The 15,311-nt window shown below is 53.1% G+C and overlaps 2 protein-coding genes across 3 annotated transcripts in view; one reads left to right on the top strand and one right to left on the bottom strand.

The window, feature by feature from the left end:
- The first annotated feature begins 1,022 nt into the window (after positions 1–1,022).
- C7H19orf81 (chromosome 7 C19orf81 homolog) lies at positions 1,023–10,159 on the top strand. The gene is made up of 6 exons (XM_044260506.1): positions 1,023–1,036; positions 1,644–1,711; positions 7,534–7,600; positions 7,696–7,816; positions 9,043–9,182; positions 9,964–10,159. Exons 1-6 carry the CDS (start codon positions 1,023–1,025, stop codon positions 10,157–10,159), a joined length of 606 nt encoding a protein of 201 aa, XP_044116441.1.
- A 669-nt stretch (positions 10,160–10,828) lies between these two features.
- SHANK1 (SH3 and multiple ankyrin repeat domains 1) overlaps positions 10,829–15,311 on the bottom strand; it is a 43,247-nt gene continuing 38,764 nt past the window's right edge. For both annotated transcript variants that reach the window (XM_044256788.1, XM_044256789.1), the window contains one exon: positions 10,829–13,699. In XM_044256788.1, coding sequence (XP_044112723.1) covers positions 12,988–13,699 — 712 coding nt within the window. In that variant the 3' untranslated portion in view covers positions 10,829–12,987. The remainder of the gene's footprint in view (positions 13,700–15,311) is intronic.

Genomic DNA, 15,311 nt, shown 5'->3' with positions numbered 1-15,311 from the left:
CTAGGTATCCCAATCATCATCAGGAATCTGCATCTTTGGTCTCTGTTCTCCTCATGTTGTCTTTGCTTTTGGGCTCATTCTCTCCCCATATTTATGAGAGCCCCCAGCAGCTCCAACCTAGACTTGACCAGCCCAGCAAGCTTAGCACTTTAGATCCTCTTTTATAACAGGTCCAGTAAAAGTGCAAGGCTGGACTCTATCCTATATTGATTTTTAAGCTCACTCCTGAAGAAATCACTCAGAAAATCAAGGCACTATTCCCTAGAAAGCAGAGAGCCTGTGCTTATCAAGTCAAGGCAGAGACCATCTTGAAGGGGAGAATAGAGCACTAGAGATGTAAGTGACAGGGACAGAGAGGCGAGGACAGACAGAATAACTAAGAAAGTCCTGCCTCTTCTCCCACACTTCCTGCTGAGAGCTCTGCAGACACAAAGAAAGACATGCTTAAAGAACACCAGTGTGGGGACGCCTGGGTGGCTCAGTTGGTTAAGCAGCTGCCTTCGGCTCAGGTCATGATCCCAGCGATCCTGGGATCGAGTCCCACGTCGGGCTCCTTGCTCGGCAGGGAGCCTGCTTCTCCCTCTGCCTCTGCCTCTGCCTGCCATACTGTCTGCCTGTGCTCGCTCTTTCCCTCTCTCTCTGATAAATAAATAAAATCTTAAAAAAAAAAAAAAAGAACACCAGTGTGGCACACTCCTGCACCTGGGCCCAGGAGCCCCCAGACCGTCCACATCCACCTCTGGATCCAGGAATCTGGTCTCCCACTCCCTCCTCCCATTGACCCAGAGGTCCAGGATCCCAGCTCCCTCCTTCCTCAGACCCAGAGTTGGTGTTCCCAGCCCCTCCCCCTCCTTCTGGAGGTACCATGGCAACCAGGCCCCCTGTCCACCTTTCCCTCCCCCGTACAGAATCCAGTTTCTGTTTGAATCTGGCCTGTGTCTGACCAGTTCCTGCATGAGACAGGGATGGTCGGAGGGCAAGTGGGACCAGAAAGGGGATGACAGAGGGCAGGGGAACCAGTTATGAGAGAAGAGAGGTGAAGAAATATGGGAAAAGGAGACTGGGAAGAGACAGGGAGAGAAGTAGGGAGACAGAGAGAGGGTGGTAGGCTTGGAGAGAGGCAGAACACTATGAAGAGAAGGAGGGAAGGAGGGCTGGGGAAATGTTGGGGAAACTAGGGGAGAAGGAGACTGGGGGGATGGAGGGAGGGAGGGGGAGAACAGTGGGGATGAAGAGGGCAGAGAAATCAAGGGAAAGAGTAGAGGAGAGATGCAGAGAGATCAGGGGGAAAAAATGGGGAGAGAGGTGGAGAGGGATAGAGAGATGGGGAGAGAAGGAGGATGAAAGAGGGACAGAGCCAGGGAGAGGCAGAGAGTTGAGGAGACAGGGAAAAACGGAGAAAGAAGCAGGAAAAAGGCAAAGAAGGAATCGGGGCACACAGGAATTGGAACTCACTGGGTTTCCAGAGGTTAGGGGAACCCAGATTCCTATGCGGCTTCAGCCTTCCAGTTCTTCCTTATTTTCCCCCGGGGCTTTAGAGATGAGGAGGAGACAGCATTGGGGGTGTCCAGGAGCTGGGGTGGGTGGTCCAGTCAGGGCCCTTCTCCCCATCCTCCTGAGACATCCCCCACCCACCTTCCCAGGATGCAGCAAGAGGTGGAGACCTTGTGCTCCTCCACCGTGGGCAACCCCAGCATGCACAGGGAGGCAGGTACTGAGCACTGTGTGTGTGTGTGTGTGTGTGTGTGTGTGTGTGTATTGGGGAGAAGGGGGGCCTTCACCCGTGCCCCATGTGGTAACCCTGGATTGCAGTGTGGCCTTAAGCTAGTCACTGGCCTACCAGAAATCCACCCCAGACTCCGTCGTTGACCAGATTCATGGGCCTTTGGACTTCAAACTACATTTGTCATGAGCCTTTGCGGTTTCTTGGCCAGTGGTCTGGACCCAGAACTACATTTCCCATGAGCCTCTGGGGACGTCACGACCCTTCTGAGGCTGTTGTCTCCCTAGGTGCTCTGTCCTGGTCCCTCACACTCTCCTTTTCTCCCACACTGAGCTCAACAGCTTTCCCCAAAGTCACTCCTCCTCCCTCTTTCCCAACCTCAATGGTCCCACTACCAACCTGGTCACTGGGCTAGACCACTGGTACTGGCCCTCCCTTCCCATTTCCTCCCACAGCCATCAGTCTGCAGCCCTGTCTTCCAGCCCACCTCCTGTGTCCTCTGCCTGTCTCTCCATCCCCAGAGCCCCAACTCAGGTCTTGTCCTCTTCCACATGGATGCTTTCTCTACCTAACTCCCAGTTCAGTTTTTTCCCCTAAGCCCATTCCTCACTTGGCTCCTGCAGGGTCTTCTGACCACCATCGCCGACCCTGTCTCTCCTCTGCTCACACCTCTCTTTCCTTCTTCATCACCTCCAGGATAGAGTCCCAACTCCTCAGCCTCAGACCCCGTGTGGTCAGCCACCAGCTGTCAACCTCAGCCTCACGCTCCAGGACGCCCTACCTGCACTCTGCTTTAGCAGGGTCATTCATTTAGCACTCAGTCAACATTCACTGAGTGGCATCTTGGTGAGGATGCACTCGGCTAGCATGCAATAATAATTGGACTTGGTGTAGTATAAAGAATAGGAGGACCATTATCATGCAACCAGAAGCCCAGAAGTGGGGCATGGCTTGGGTTTGGTTGAGTCAGAAGCTCAGTGATATCATTGAGGACCAGATTCTATTTCACTGCCTTTAGGCCTGAAATGTGTGTCCTTTGCATACCAGCTTACTCACCACAAAACGGCTGCCACAGTCCCAGGTATCACTTGCTGAGGTCTTCATCTTAAAAACTCCCAAATTATCTCTCCTCACATCTTATTGGCCAGCACTCAGTCACCCACTCACTCTTGACTCAACCCCTGGCAAAAGATTATCATCATTACTTTTGTCAGCAGTTCTCAACTCTGGTCCTCACATCAGGTGAAAGGATTAAAAAAAAAAAATCTATACCCACCCTCACTTCAGACCCAATTTAACCAGAATCTCTAGGCTCTGGGTCCTTGCATCTATATTTTCTGAATGCTTGCCAAGTGATTGCGATGAACAGTAAGGGTTGGAAGGCACTGGTTTAAACTGGATGGGATACCTTTGAGGAAATGAGATTGGTGAGGGTCCCTTGAGTTGCATGAGCAAGGGATGGACCCTTCTCAAGTGGGGGAAGAAGGATGGGACCGGCTGAGTGGGGATCCTTTCTTGGTGTCTGTTACAAGAGCCTCTGTGCCAGGTGCTATGCCAGGCATAGCAAATGACCTCGTGGCAAAACGGACACCATTTCTGTCCTCAGATCTCTTTTATTTTTAAAAAAGATTTCATCTTTATTTATTTACTTGAGAGAGAGAGAAGCAGACTCCCCACTGAGCAGGGAGGCTCCATCCCAGGACCCTGGGAGCACTACCAGAGCCAAAGGCAGATGCTTAACCAACTGAGCCACCCAGGCGTCCCTGTCCTCAGGTCTCTTTTAGGGTCTTTGAAGACCTCTTTTGGTGATCTCTGTCCCACATCATCTCTAACCTAGACTGAGGCACCCATCTGATAAATATAGTTTATGTAGAGCTTCAGAAAAGTTGAGTGGAACTGAGTTGACTAGTTGGCCAGTTTTGTAGATCAGTATTTCAGTTTTGTGGCTGGCTTTGTGGTACTTCGGAACCAGAAACATTTTTAACTTACTAGGGTGCAAACTTTGGCGTCAGATATCAGAAAGCCCATGGGTCTCCAGTGTTTTTGCCTATGGTGCCCGATTAGTGAAATGACCCAGCCTGTTCCCACACAGGGAGGGCAGACAGAGAGGGTGGACACCAACTCACAAATAATTAATAACCTACAAATGCAATAACCATGCCTTAGTCTTGGGGCTGAAGGGAATTCTGAGAAGTTATTGCAGATGACCATATTCTTTTGCTTAAAAACCTGAGTCCCTGGTGGTCCCTCTGCATAAACAACCTTTTCCCTGCCATTCTTCTTTTCTTTCTCTCTTTCTCTTCCTTCCTTCCTTTTTCCCTCTTTCTTTCTTTCTTTCTTCTTTCTTTGTTTCTCTCTCTCTCTCTCTCTCTCTCTTTTTCCTTTCAGTAGGCTCCATGACCTGAGCTGAGATCAAGAGTTGGACGCTCAACTGACTGAGCCACCCAGGCGCTGCCCTGCCATTTCTTTTTTTTTTTTAAAGATTTTTTATTTATTCATTTGACAGAGAGAGATCACAAGTAAGCAGAGAGGCAGGCAGAGAGAGAGGAAGGGAAGCAGGCTCCCCGCCGAGCAGAGAGCCCGATGCAGGACTCGATCCCAGGATCCTGAGATCATGACCCGAGCCGAAGGCAGCAGCCCAACCCACTGAGCCATCCAGGCGCCCCTGCCCTGCCATTTCTTTATTTGGCAAGCTCCTCCTTATTCCCTGGGTCTCCCTGTAGACATTACCTCCTTCAAGGAGCCTTCCCTGATTGCCCCTAGATTAGGCTTCGCCTTCACCTCATGACATCTCCGCTGTGTATTCTATCATCCTTTACAGTGACTGCTTCCCTCACCAAACTGGGAGCTCCTGGCAAGCAGGGCAGTTGGTCTAGACAGAGTGGGGTAAGAGGCAGCAGACTGGGGAGATTGAGAACACAGAGTCTAGATCCAGATGCTTAGATTTTTATCCTGTGTCACCTTGGGCAAGTCCCATGGTCTCTCTATGCTTCTGTTTCATCATTTGTTAAATTGCTCTATTTCAGCAAGCTGTCGTGAGGATGCAATGGAAAACACTTTAGAAAGTGATTGGCTTTTTATTTTATTTTTTTAAATTTTTATTTATTTATTTAACAGACAGAGATCACAAGTAGGCGGAGAGGCAGGCAGAGAGAGAGGGGGAAGCAGGCTCCCTGCTCAGCAGAGAGCCCGATGCTGGGCTCGATCCCAGGACCCTAAGACCATGACCTGAGCCGAAGGCAGAGGCTTAACCCACTGAGCCACCCAGGCGCCCCTATTTTGTTTTATTTTCAAAGTAAGCTCTACGCCCAGTGTGAGGCTTGAACTCACAATCCCGAGATCAAGAATTGGATGCTCTACCAACTAAGCCAGCCAGGTGCCCCAAGGGTTTAGCTTTTTAAAAGGGATTGTAGGGGTGCCTGGGTGGCTCAGTGGGTTAAAGCCTCTGCCTTCGGCTCAGGTCATGGTCTTAGGGTCCTGGGATCGAGCCCCGCATGGGCTCTCAAGCCTGCATTGGGCTCTCTGCTCAGCAGGGAGCCTGCTTCCCTTCCTCTCTCTCTGCCTGCTCCTCTGCCTGCTTGTGATCTCTGTCAAATAAATAAGTAAATCTTTAAAAATATAATAAAAGGGATTGTAAACCTAGAGTTATTATTATCATTATGTGGACAGATGTGGGGAGGTTATTGTGTTGGAGAGATGTAGGGGAAGCCAGTATAGCTGGAAGAAAATGATTAGAGAGGTCAACAGGGGTCGCGACACACACAGAGATCTTGTTAAAATGCAGATTCTGATTCCCTAGGTCTGAGAAATACTGTGTTTCTTTCTTTTTTGCTTCAATTTGTTTTCCAAGTTGCATACATAAAACAAAGAGATCGTAAATATATTTCAATCCGTTTGGACACATGCCTAAGTTCATCTCACCCAAAGCACTGTGAAGCATAGACTATCCCCATTATACCAGTTCCCTCACATCCAAATGCTGTGTTTCAAACAAGGTACTGCTCCCCAGATCACACACTGAGGAGCGAGTCCCCACCTCAGGGAGGACTGTACCCTGAAGGCAAGAGGAAGCCACTGGTGGTTCGCAAGCATGGGGTGTTGAGATGGAGTGATCACCCCAGCTGCCCTGTGGAAACAGACGGGAGGTGGGAGGATGGGGACCAGAGCAGGGGACTTACTATGGTACAAGCTCAGTCAAAGACCACCAGGATCATAGCTGTGACATAGCTGTGTGCTGGAGACAGGCTCTTGTGAGTCAATTGTTAAATTTTGCAAGCTGGTTGTTATAACTGTGGGGGCATGGAATTGGTCATGGTGGGAGTACTGACAGAATGAAAACTGGCAAAGGGTACAGTGGGTGTGGTGTGTGCGCATGTGGGCACATGTAAGAGAGAGACAGAGACAGAGTGATATTAATTAGACATTTACCAGCACACCCCTAAGTTTACTGACTTGTACTGAAGGAGTCCGTAACACATGGAACGTCTTAGTAGGAGGGTGTTAGGGAGGACTTATTATTATGGGAGCTGCTGGGTTAGGTGACTTTGGGAGAATTCAGGGAAGCAGGATTTGCTCTGGATCGGATGCTGGCAGGAAGTGGAGGCAAGGCTATGACGCAGGAGGGATGAATGGAGCGAACGTTGTGGGTGGGGAAGAAGCAGCATCAGCTCTAAACCAAGAGGAGGATGTTTGGTCATTTCGTGGTTTGGATGGTGTTCATGTTGTGTGGTGCTGAGACATAACTCTACTCTTATTTTTATCTTGGTCTATCATGGTCACAGAGTGGCCTTGGCTGACGTGGGTGTTCTGTGAGATTGTTTATGTCCGACATAAACAGCCCTGGCTGTTGAGGGCTGCTTTCCTCTTTGTTCATTTGCTGTAACAAAGAGACACCCCCACACATGAAGGCATGAAGAAGAGAGTGTATTTCTCTCATGTGACGGGAGGCAGGTGGTCTGGATTGGTGGGACATCTCAGCCCCATGAGATGACTCAGGGACCCAGATTCCTTCCAGATTGTTGCTCTAGCACGGCTGAAGCTGGCTTGTTGCTACATCCATTCCAGTACAAGGGAAGGGGAAACAAGTCAAAGACAAGCAACCGACTTTTAAACAAATGACTCCAAAGTTTCACCCCTCACTCCCCTAACACAGTTGGTGAGAACTCCATCACATGGCCACACACAGCTGCAAGGGATGCTGGGAACCGTTATATCTAGCCCGACGGCTGGTCAGACTCTAAGACTGTAGAGGAGGGGCAAAACGGGTTATGTGAGACAACTAGCCGTTGGCCATTAAGAGAGACCCTTTAGTCAATGGAGGAGTTGCCTAGAGCGGCTCAGATTTGACAGCTGTTATCAGACTAGTTGCAATCAGGAGGTCTTTTCTAAGAGTGCTGGGAAAACCACACACTGGATTCAAAGGCTGCTGCCGGGCTGGGGTGACTGGAATAGGAAGCAAAATGCATGGCAAGCCTCTTTCTCTTCCTCCAGCCTTGCTATCTATCTCTCTCTCGCTCTCGCTCGCTCTCTCTCTTTCGCGCGCGCGCGCCCCCTACAGGCAGAGCCTAGCAGGAACCCAGCTGTTGCCGCAGCAGAAACGGGGCATGGGGTGGGGGGGAGGATTGATGGAGTCCCTGCCCTGGGATCAGAGTGGGTGCAGAAGGGAGTTGTTTGGAGCTGAGAGGCAATAGCTTAGTAGGTGGCATAAGAGCTATTCGGGGTGGCATGGACAACCCTTCGTGATGCCCATTTAGGCCAAAAAATGTCAGAGGAGTGCTCAGGACTGCTGACATTGAGTTCTTCATCCCCAGGAACCCTCCTTGTGGACCTAGAGACCCCAGAGGAATCGCCAACCCGGAGCAGGCCTGTCAAATCCTCGTGAGTGGCCCCTGGCCCCTCTGATCTCAGCTCCTCCGAGTGCAATGTCAGCAACCCCTGACCTCGGAGGTCCTGCCCGCTCGCTCTCTCCCCAGAAAGCAGTACCTGCGCCAGGTCATTGCAGAATACGAGGCGCTGGACCGAGAGCTCCCGTGCATCCGGAAGTTCCCCACACCACCCGCTGCCCAGCCTCTCTGTCTGTGCATGGAGACCTCAGTGAGTGGCCTCCTCGCCCCTGCCCCTACCCCTGGGACACCAGGCCCGAGTTTCTGCACAGTTTCACTGGGAGGATAGAAAGAGAACTGGCTCAGAAATGAGGTGGACAAGGCTTAAATCTAGACTCGGCGGCTTACCAGCTGTGGGCTTGGCACCAGGTTTTAGGCTGCTAAAAATTGATTATGAATTTTTCAAGGGATCAATCATCATGTTTATCACTGCTGATCCCAGAGAGGCAAAGAGAAGGGGAGAAAAAGGGGCAGAGAAGGGCAGAGATCAAAAGACAGAGAGCAGGGAGACTGAGGACACAGGGAGTCCTTTCAATCCATCTACCATGAAATTCTGTAAAGTTTGCAAATGTAGCAAAGACTCAAGATAAAGCCCCTGCTTTTGGAGATTCAGTGTCCAAATCTGTTGGTAATCCCTACCATCAGTCAGAGGAGGTATCTACTAGGTTCTTACTAGTAAATTAAAACCTTAATGGGATGCTTCCATGCACCAGGCACAGGACCCAGACGCACTCCCTCAGCCCATCTGTGTGAGTTTAGCCCAACAGAGATTGTTGTCCTTGTCTTCCTTGTGGCTCTGAACAGGAGACCCCACCTCCACCACACATACACTTCCTGGAGATGACCAGTTTCATGATTTCATCCTAGTTCATCAGCAATTTTATATGCTATGACCATAGTATATCACCTTCAACATGGTAATCTCATGCTGAAAATGTGGTTAGTGGTCAATGTTTTTGAATGGCAAGAAGTCACAACCCCTATGATCACTATTATTATTATTATTATTATTATTTTACAACGGAATATTCCTTAAAATGCTAATAGAAACATAAAAGGAAAAGTGTACAACCTTAATCCTTGCAGGATCTTCAAGAGTTGCTAAAAGCCTGCCATCCAGCGCAGGTTGCTGGAGAAGTTTTTGGTAAAGTTGGCCAAATTGGTAAATCATTTAATCCACCTGTTCATTGGCAAATCGGCTCCTTGAGAATTGCTTTTTGGAGAATGACCTAGGAGGACAGGTAGATGCTTTTCTACCTCAAAGATACCTGTGCTCCCCGCTTTGACTACAGCGATGGGCTCCTGAGATCGAGTGAGTCTTGCCTCACAAATGCCACCTGAGATTCTGGCAGGTCCTGCAAGTGGGTCTAAGGTAGGGGCTTAGGAACCTGGATTGAACCTGACTGTCTCGTGCTGAAGTTCTCTTGACTCCTCCAGCCAGAGGAGGACCTTACCCACCTAGAGGTGCTGGAGGCTCTGGAGGCCGAGTTACCCGGCGCCATGGAGAGCGGGCGCGTGAGCAGCATCCGCTTTGAAAATATGAATGTCATCTGTGGGACTGCGGGGCGCCGGGACAGGTAAGCCTGCGGCGGGGTCGCCGTCCTGAAGGAACAAGAGAGGCGTGGCCAGGAGTGGGAGTGAGGGGTGTGGCCTACTGAGGGCAGTGGGGAGGGGCCAAGGCGCTGAGTGGGCGGGGCCGAGAAGGGAAGGCTGTGTGATCTGGAGAAGGGCTTGATGGGTGCAAGGGCGGGACGATGGGGCTGAGAGTGAAGTGAAGCGGGAAAGGGCTCGAGCCGAGAGTGAGAGCAGTGAAGGGGGAGGGCCAGGTGAGATCAGAGAGAAGGCGGGACCTGGACTGAGGAAATGGACGTTGAGTGACCCGGACAGGTAACACCGAGGTGTGGGATCGAAGCCTGGACCCATCACATTGAGGGAGTGGGGACCAGGAGAGATCTAGAGAGTCAGAGGCCTGTAGTGTCTAGCTGGGGGCGAGGCCGGGAGAAACCTAAATCTGGGGACAGGTCTGAGAGACACACTGAAGTGGGCCCGGCCCTGGAACGGCGGTTTGAAGAGATAGAGCCTCGACAGACCACAATTGCGGGACAGGACCAGGCTGAGAGAAGACGGGACCTAGAATGACCCGCGTAAGGATCGAAGTACGGGTTGATTTCAGCGAGACGGCAGGGCTGCTGAGAGGTTTAGGGACAGCGGGACGAGCTGAGCAACCGCAGTGGGTAAACGAACGGGGAGGAGGGACCAGGCAGGGACTTTCCGACAATCAAAGGCGGGGCTGGGACCACCAGCGATTCCTTTCGGTCTCCGCCCCGTCCCTGTGCTCTTGGCCCCGCCCCCTCGCAGGTGGCTCATCACGGTCACTGACTTCCAGACTCGCTCGCGTCTGCTGCGCTCCGGTATCCGCCTCCGCGGGAACGCACACCCGCTGGTGCGCCACGACGAGCTGCTGTTGGCGGATTACCGCCTGCACCTGCGCCGCTCCCATGTCCGGCGGCGCATGCTCGAGGCTCTAGGGGCGGAGCCGACCGAGGAAGACTAACATTTAGAGGGCGGGCCCCGGCTGCGCAAGCCCACCGCCCCGCGGGCTCGGGCGACCCACCCGGAACCCCCGGAGGGAAAGGGGCGTTGCCTCCCCAGGAAGGAGGCGGGACCGGCTCGAGGGGGTGGATACTGTGAGTTTAATTATAAAGAATGACCTGGTACAAAAGCCATTTCTCTCTGCAAAATTTTGGTGGGGAGTCAGGGCGAGGGAGGTGATGGGGGGGTAGGGATGAACCCCCATAATATAATCCCGCCTCCCTCATCTTCCCCCAGTCCCTGCAAATGGACGCCTGGGTCCCCATCCCTTGAATGATGAACTGAGGCTCGCGAGAGGAAAGACCGGGCGCCGGGGCTTTCAACCCATGCCGATCTGTCTCAGCGAGAACCAGACGTCCTCATCCGCCCCCCTCCTCTTTTCTCCCACCCCCCTTGGAAGACAATTCTCGGGCTTTTATTTCAGGTTTTTTTTTTTTTCTGGATTTTTTTGTGTGTGTGTGTTCTAGGTTTTTTTTTTTTTTTAATATTTTCTTTTGTTATTGTACCTCTTTTTGCTTTATCCTCTCCGCCCCGCGCTGCCCCCATCCAGTCCCTTCCCCCTCCCACCCCGACCTCCTCCCCCCCCAACCCCCTACACCCTCCCCAACCCCGCGGCACCCATCCAAAATGAACAAGCCCTTGATAGACGGGTGCCACGCAGGCCCCCTGCGGGCGGGGGGCATCCGACAAGGGGGAGGGGGCGGGTAGGGGCCCAGCATGACCTCTGCCCCCCTCCTTGCTACCCCTCCCCCCTCCCACGACCCTCCCACAAGGTTCCCCGCAGATCCCTGACGTGGTGAGGGGAGAGGGCTGCAAGCACCCTCCCCCCCCCATGGACGGAGCGCCCCCCCCTCGGGGGTAGGGGGCAGCAGAGAGGGAATGGGCTTGGGGAAAGGAGGGGGAGCTCCCTTCTTTGGCAGCTGAACATGGGGGGGACCTGAGGGCGATGCCCTCCCCCCTTTACCCACAGTAGTAGAGGGGGCTTCCCAGGGGAAGGGGTGGCTTAAAATTCCAAGCCCCAGGAATCAAGGAAGTGGGGAAGCGTGCAGGAAGGGAACAGCCATGCTGGAGGGAGGAGGAGTTCGTTGGAGAAAAGGAAAGGTTTGGAGGGGGAAGGATCTTCGTGCAAAATGGATGGAGAGATGGTCTAGGAAGAGTGAGAGGAGGAAGGATATGCAAGAGGTCACATACTGGAGCAGGGAGAAGAGGAAGCGTGGAGGCACGGTGAGCAAGAGGGGAGTGTGCATAGGGTCTTCTCTTGCCAGGAGAAAGGAGTGTCCAAGAGGTGAGAAAACAGGCAGGGTAAGAATGTCCGGAAGAGGTGTTCCTCCACAGGCACAAAACAAGGATGCTAGGAAAAGAAACGACAGTACAGCCCAAGAGTGTGTGGAAGGAGACAAGTGTGCAAAAGGAGAGAGACGGTTGAGTTCCCCCCAGGGAGACTGAAACAGTCCGGGAGCCAACAGGAACAAGGAGAGATTCAAGAATGAGTGTGCAGCAAAGCCACGCTCTGCAGAAACGTTAGAGAAGGAACGTGGCTTCAAGAGAGCGGTGGAAGAGCTGGGGAGGACATGTGCGCCAGAGTTGAGTGAGTGAGAAAGCTCACAAAAGAACTGAGAATGAAGCAGGACACAGATCTGGAAAAGAAGAGTGCACAGAACTGGGAACCTGGCAAAGAGGAAGGGAATGAGAGAGAAGCAGTTCCTGGGAGGCAGGTGTGCAGGATGCGGGAGAAGTGATGATGTGAGGAGGGGAGGGGCAGGGGAGGGCATGGGAGTGTCACTGTTAGAGGGAGAGGCGTGGGGAGTCAGAACGTGGGGCTTTGAGAACAAGAAGGGGAAATGTTTAAGACGATGGGCACAAGCGTGTCAGGAGCCGTGCATGAGATAGTAAGTGCACAAGAACCGAGTCAAGGCAGGTGTGTTCCACAGAATAAATACGTGTGCAGAGTTTGTGAGTGGGTAGGGAAAAGGGTGTCCCAAGTGTGTCTGCAGCAAGGGTTTAGAGATTTTCAGGAGTGAGGTGTGTAAAGGAAGGTACCAAGGGAAGAGTACGCAGGCAAGAGTTTGAGACAGGAAGGGTATGGAACGTGGAAGAAGAAATGCAATGTGTGCTAGGGAAATAGGGTGTTTGAGCGCTGAGAGGGCCTCGCGAGCCAGAAGCAAAGGCGGAGTGTGCAAGACAGCGAGAGGGCAAATTTGTGCAAATTGTAGCCCAGGGAGAGGAGAGACAAGCAGGCGTGCAAAGGAGCGTGCAAGAGGCCGGGGCGATGTGTGTGGGGGGTAAGAGGCGGCTGCTGTATGTGCTGGGGAGAAGGGAAGGTGGGGAGAACCCAGGGGCCTGGAGAGAACCCAGGGGCCTGGAGGGGGGGGAAGAGTTGTTAGAGGGGCGGCAGGTGGTGGAATCTGAGGGCACCCCCTTCCCCTGCGGCCGGGACAACCCGCATCCAATCAGGCTCAGGGCTGACCCTCTATGGCTCTGTCTGTTCCCCCCTCCCCAGAATCGACCCTTCCCTCCTCCTCCATCCCCCTCTGTGATTTTCTCCATCACCCCCCCCCCTTTGCTCCCTGCTTCACACACAGTCTTGTGTCAGCTGCCCCCTCCTGTGAGGTGCAAATGTCTGGCTGGGATCAGGCCACCTGGTGACCTCCTGCCATGGGAGAGGAGGGCAGGGCGCAGTTCTAGCAGAGTCCCTGGCCCAGGGGGAGAGAACGATGGTCAGGGGTCGGAGGTCAAGAGGCCAGTAGGCCCAGGGGTTCTGTGGACGGGCTGGTCCGTCCAGTCCAGCCATCACCTCTCCAGGAAAAATTTGAGAGCCCGGTCGATGTTCATGCGGTGGCCCACCCTGGTCACACCCAGATCGACGTAATCCTCCTTGGTCAAGGCAGGCAGATGGGAGCCATCGATCTCGTGGTCCAGGAACTGCGCCCGGTGCTCAGCCAACCCCAGCCACTCGAGCCAATCAGCCACATCGAACTTGGTCCAGAACCCCAGAGGCTTAGCGCCGAAGGGCTTGTCCGGGGGCAGCGAAAGCAGGCGGGTTGGTGAGAGGGAGCGGGAGGCCCCTGACAAGGCCCCGCCAAGCCCCCCAGACATCCCAGGGTGTGGTGGCACAAAGACAGGGGCGAAAGGATCAGCTGAACCTCCTGCCCCTCCGGTTGGGGAGCTGCGGATGTCAAAGAGGCCCGGATACAGGGGTCCGGAAGGCAGGATGGGCAGGGACGAGGGCCTGGGCGCAGGGCTGACCTTGTGCTCCGAGGCGGGCAGCAGTGAGGGGCTGGGGGCCCGGCGGAGCAGAGGAGGCCGCATCTCGAACTCCACGCCCTGGAGGTGGCGGGTGGACGTGGAGGAGGCTGAGGGTGAGGTGGCCCCCGACGCTGCAGCAGCTGAAGGGGGGACCCCGCTTCCTGTGGGGAGTGGCGGCAGAGGTGGTTTGGGCCAGTTCTGAAACAGGCTGCTGACGGGTTTGGAGAGGAGCGAGGACTGGGAGTCTTCAGAGAGTCTGGAAGGTGACAAAGGGGCAAGGGTGGAGGAAGGGGGTTTGGAGGGCAATGGCGGGGTGAGAAAGAGGCAGAGGTCGAGACGTAGGGAGAAAAGAGACACAGGAGCGGGGGGTAGAGAAGTGGAGGAGAGAGATGGGAAGAGATAGAAGGACCGAGGGGGTGAGACAAATGTCAGGACAGAAATGAAGGGAGAGAAGAACGAGAGGACAGGGAGAGGGTGACAGTCAAGAGAGATGAAAGAAAAAGAGACATTAAGTGATAATAATAATAATTGCCACCACTTACTGATGCTCACGTGTGCCAGGCATTGTTCTAAGTGCTTTACATATCGCATCTCAGTGTATTCCCCATGACAGCCCTGATGCAGGTTACTATTATTATCAGCAGCACAGAGAGGTTAAGTAACTTGCCTAAAGACACACAGCCAGGAAGTGGCAGAGCCCAGTTATATGGCACCAAAGTCTGAGCTCTTAACCACTACTCTATACTGCCTATTGGGTTATGGCCAGTCACAGCAGAGTGGAAGACAGGGAGACGGTGAGAGAGGAACAAAAAGAGGGTGAGCGTTCAAGGGAGAGAGATGGAAGGGGATAGGGGACAGAGAGAGAGAGAGAGAGAGAGGGAGAGAGATGAGGAGAGGGAGATGAAAGAGAGAAGAAACAAGGGGAGAAAAAGGTTCCCCTCATCCCTTTAGCTCCTTCAGAGCAGTCCTGCCTCAGGACCTTTGAACAGGCTGTTACCTTGGCCTAGCTCACTTCCTCCATGTAGCCATGAGATCTGCTCCCTCCCTTCCTTCAGTTTCTGCTCATCTTGCTGGTTTATTGTGAGGCATTTTCTGACCATCCCCATCCCTGCCTCGTTAGACTGTGAGCTCTGTGAAAGCAGGGCCTTGCCTGTCCTGTCCCCTATGGTGTCCCTGTCATTCGGCAGGGCACCCAGTGCACAGTAGGTGCTAAAGCAATAGCGGTGCATCTCGCCTATATTAAGCATCCTCTCCTCCACCCAGAATACTTAGAAATGATCAGCCAGTTGCCCTAAGATCTCAAAAGCTTGAGAAAACCACATTCAGACATCACCATAAGGACATCAGACCCTCAGAGTTAGAGTGAGCTCTGCAGAAGGCCAAGGGCAAGGGGATTAAGAGACCTCTCCTCACTCTCTCCGTATGCCTGAATCAGGAATGTGACTCTACTTGCCCTAGACTAGGTCTTGAATGAGCTCGAACTTTGTGGCAATCCTGGCTAAGCTAGCTGCTTTAGGAAAGTTCTTCACTATCCTGTATTTTTCCTTCTACACTTGCTGGGCCTTGGTAAGAGGCCCCTCCCCTCCCCCAACTCCTGTTACAACAGAGGCCCACATATAATCCTCTCGAAAACCCTTTAGGTGGGTCCAGTGCTGTCTACCTTCTACAGAGAGGTGGGTTCCTTTGCCTGAGGTCTCCCAGTTAGAAGTCCTGGGCTGAGACCAAAGCCCAAGAGGCTGGGCTCCAGACCCACACACCAAACCACTACGGCCTAGAGCCTCTTCTTAATCTTGAGCCACACCGGGTTCAAGGGACTTGATTTCAGGGACTGTCAGAAATGACAACCCACCAAGGAAACAGACATCAGC

This window comes from Neovison vison, chromosome 7, assembly GCF_020171115.1.
Source record: "Neovison vison isolate M4711 chromosome 7, ASM_NN_V1, whole genome shotgun sequence".
In the NCBI taxonomy this organism is placed as follows: domain Eukaryota; kingdom Metazoa; phylum Chordata; class Mammalia; order Carnivora; family Mustelidae; genus Neogale; species Neogale vison.
The sequence above is the reverse complement of the archived record's forward strand: the minus strand, read 5'-3'. Positions and strand labels throughout refer to the sequence as shown.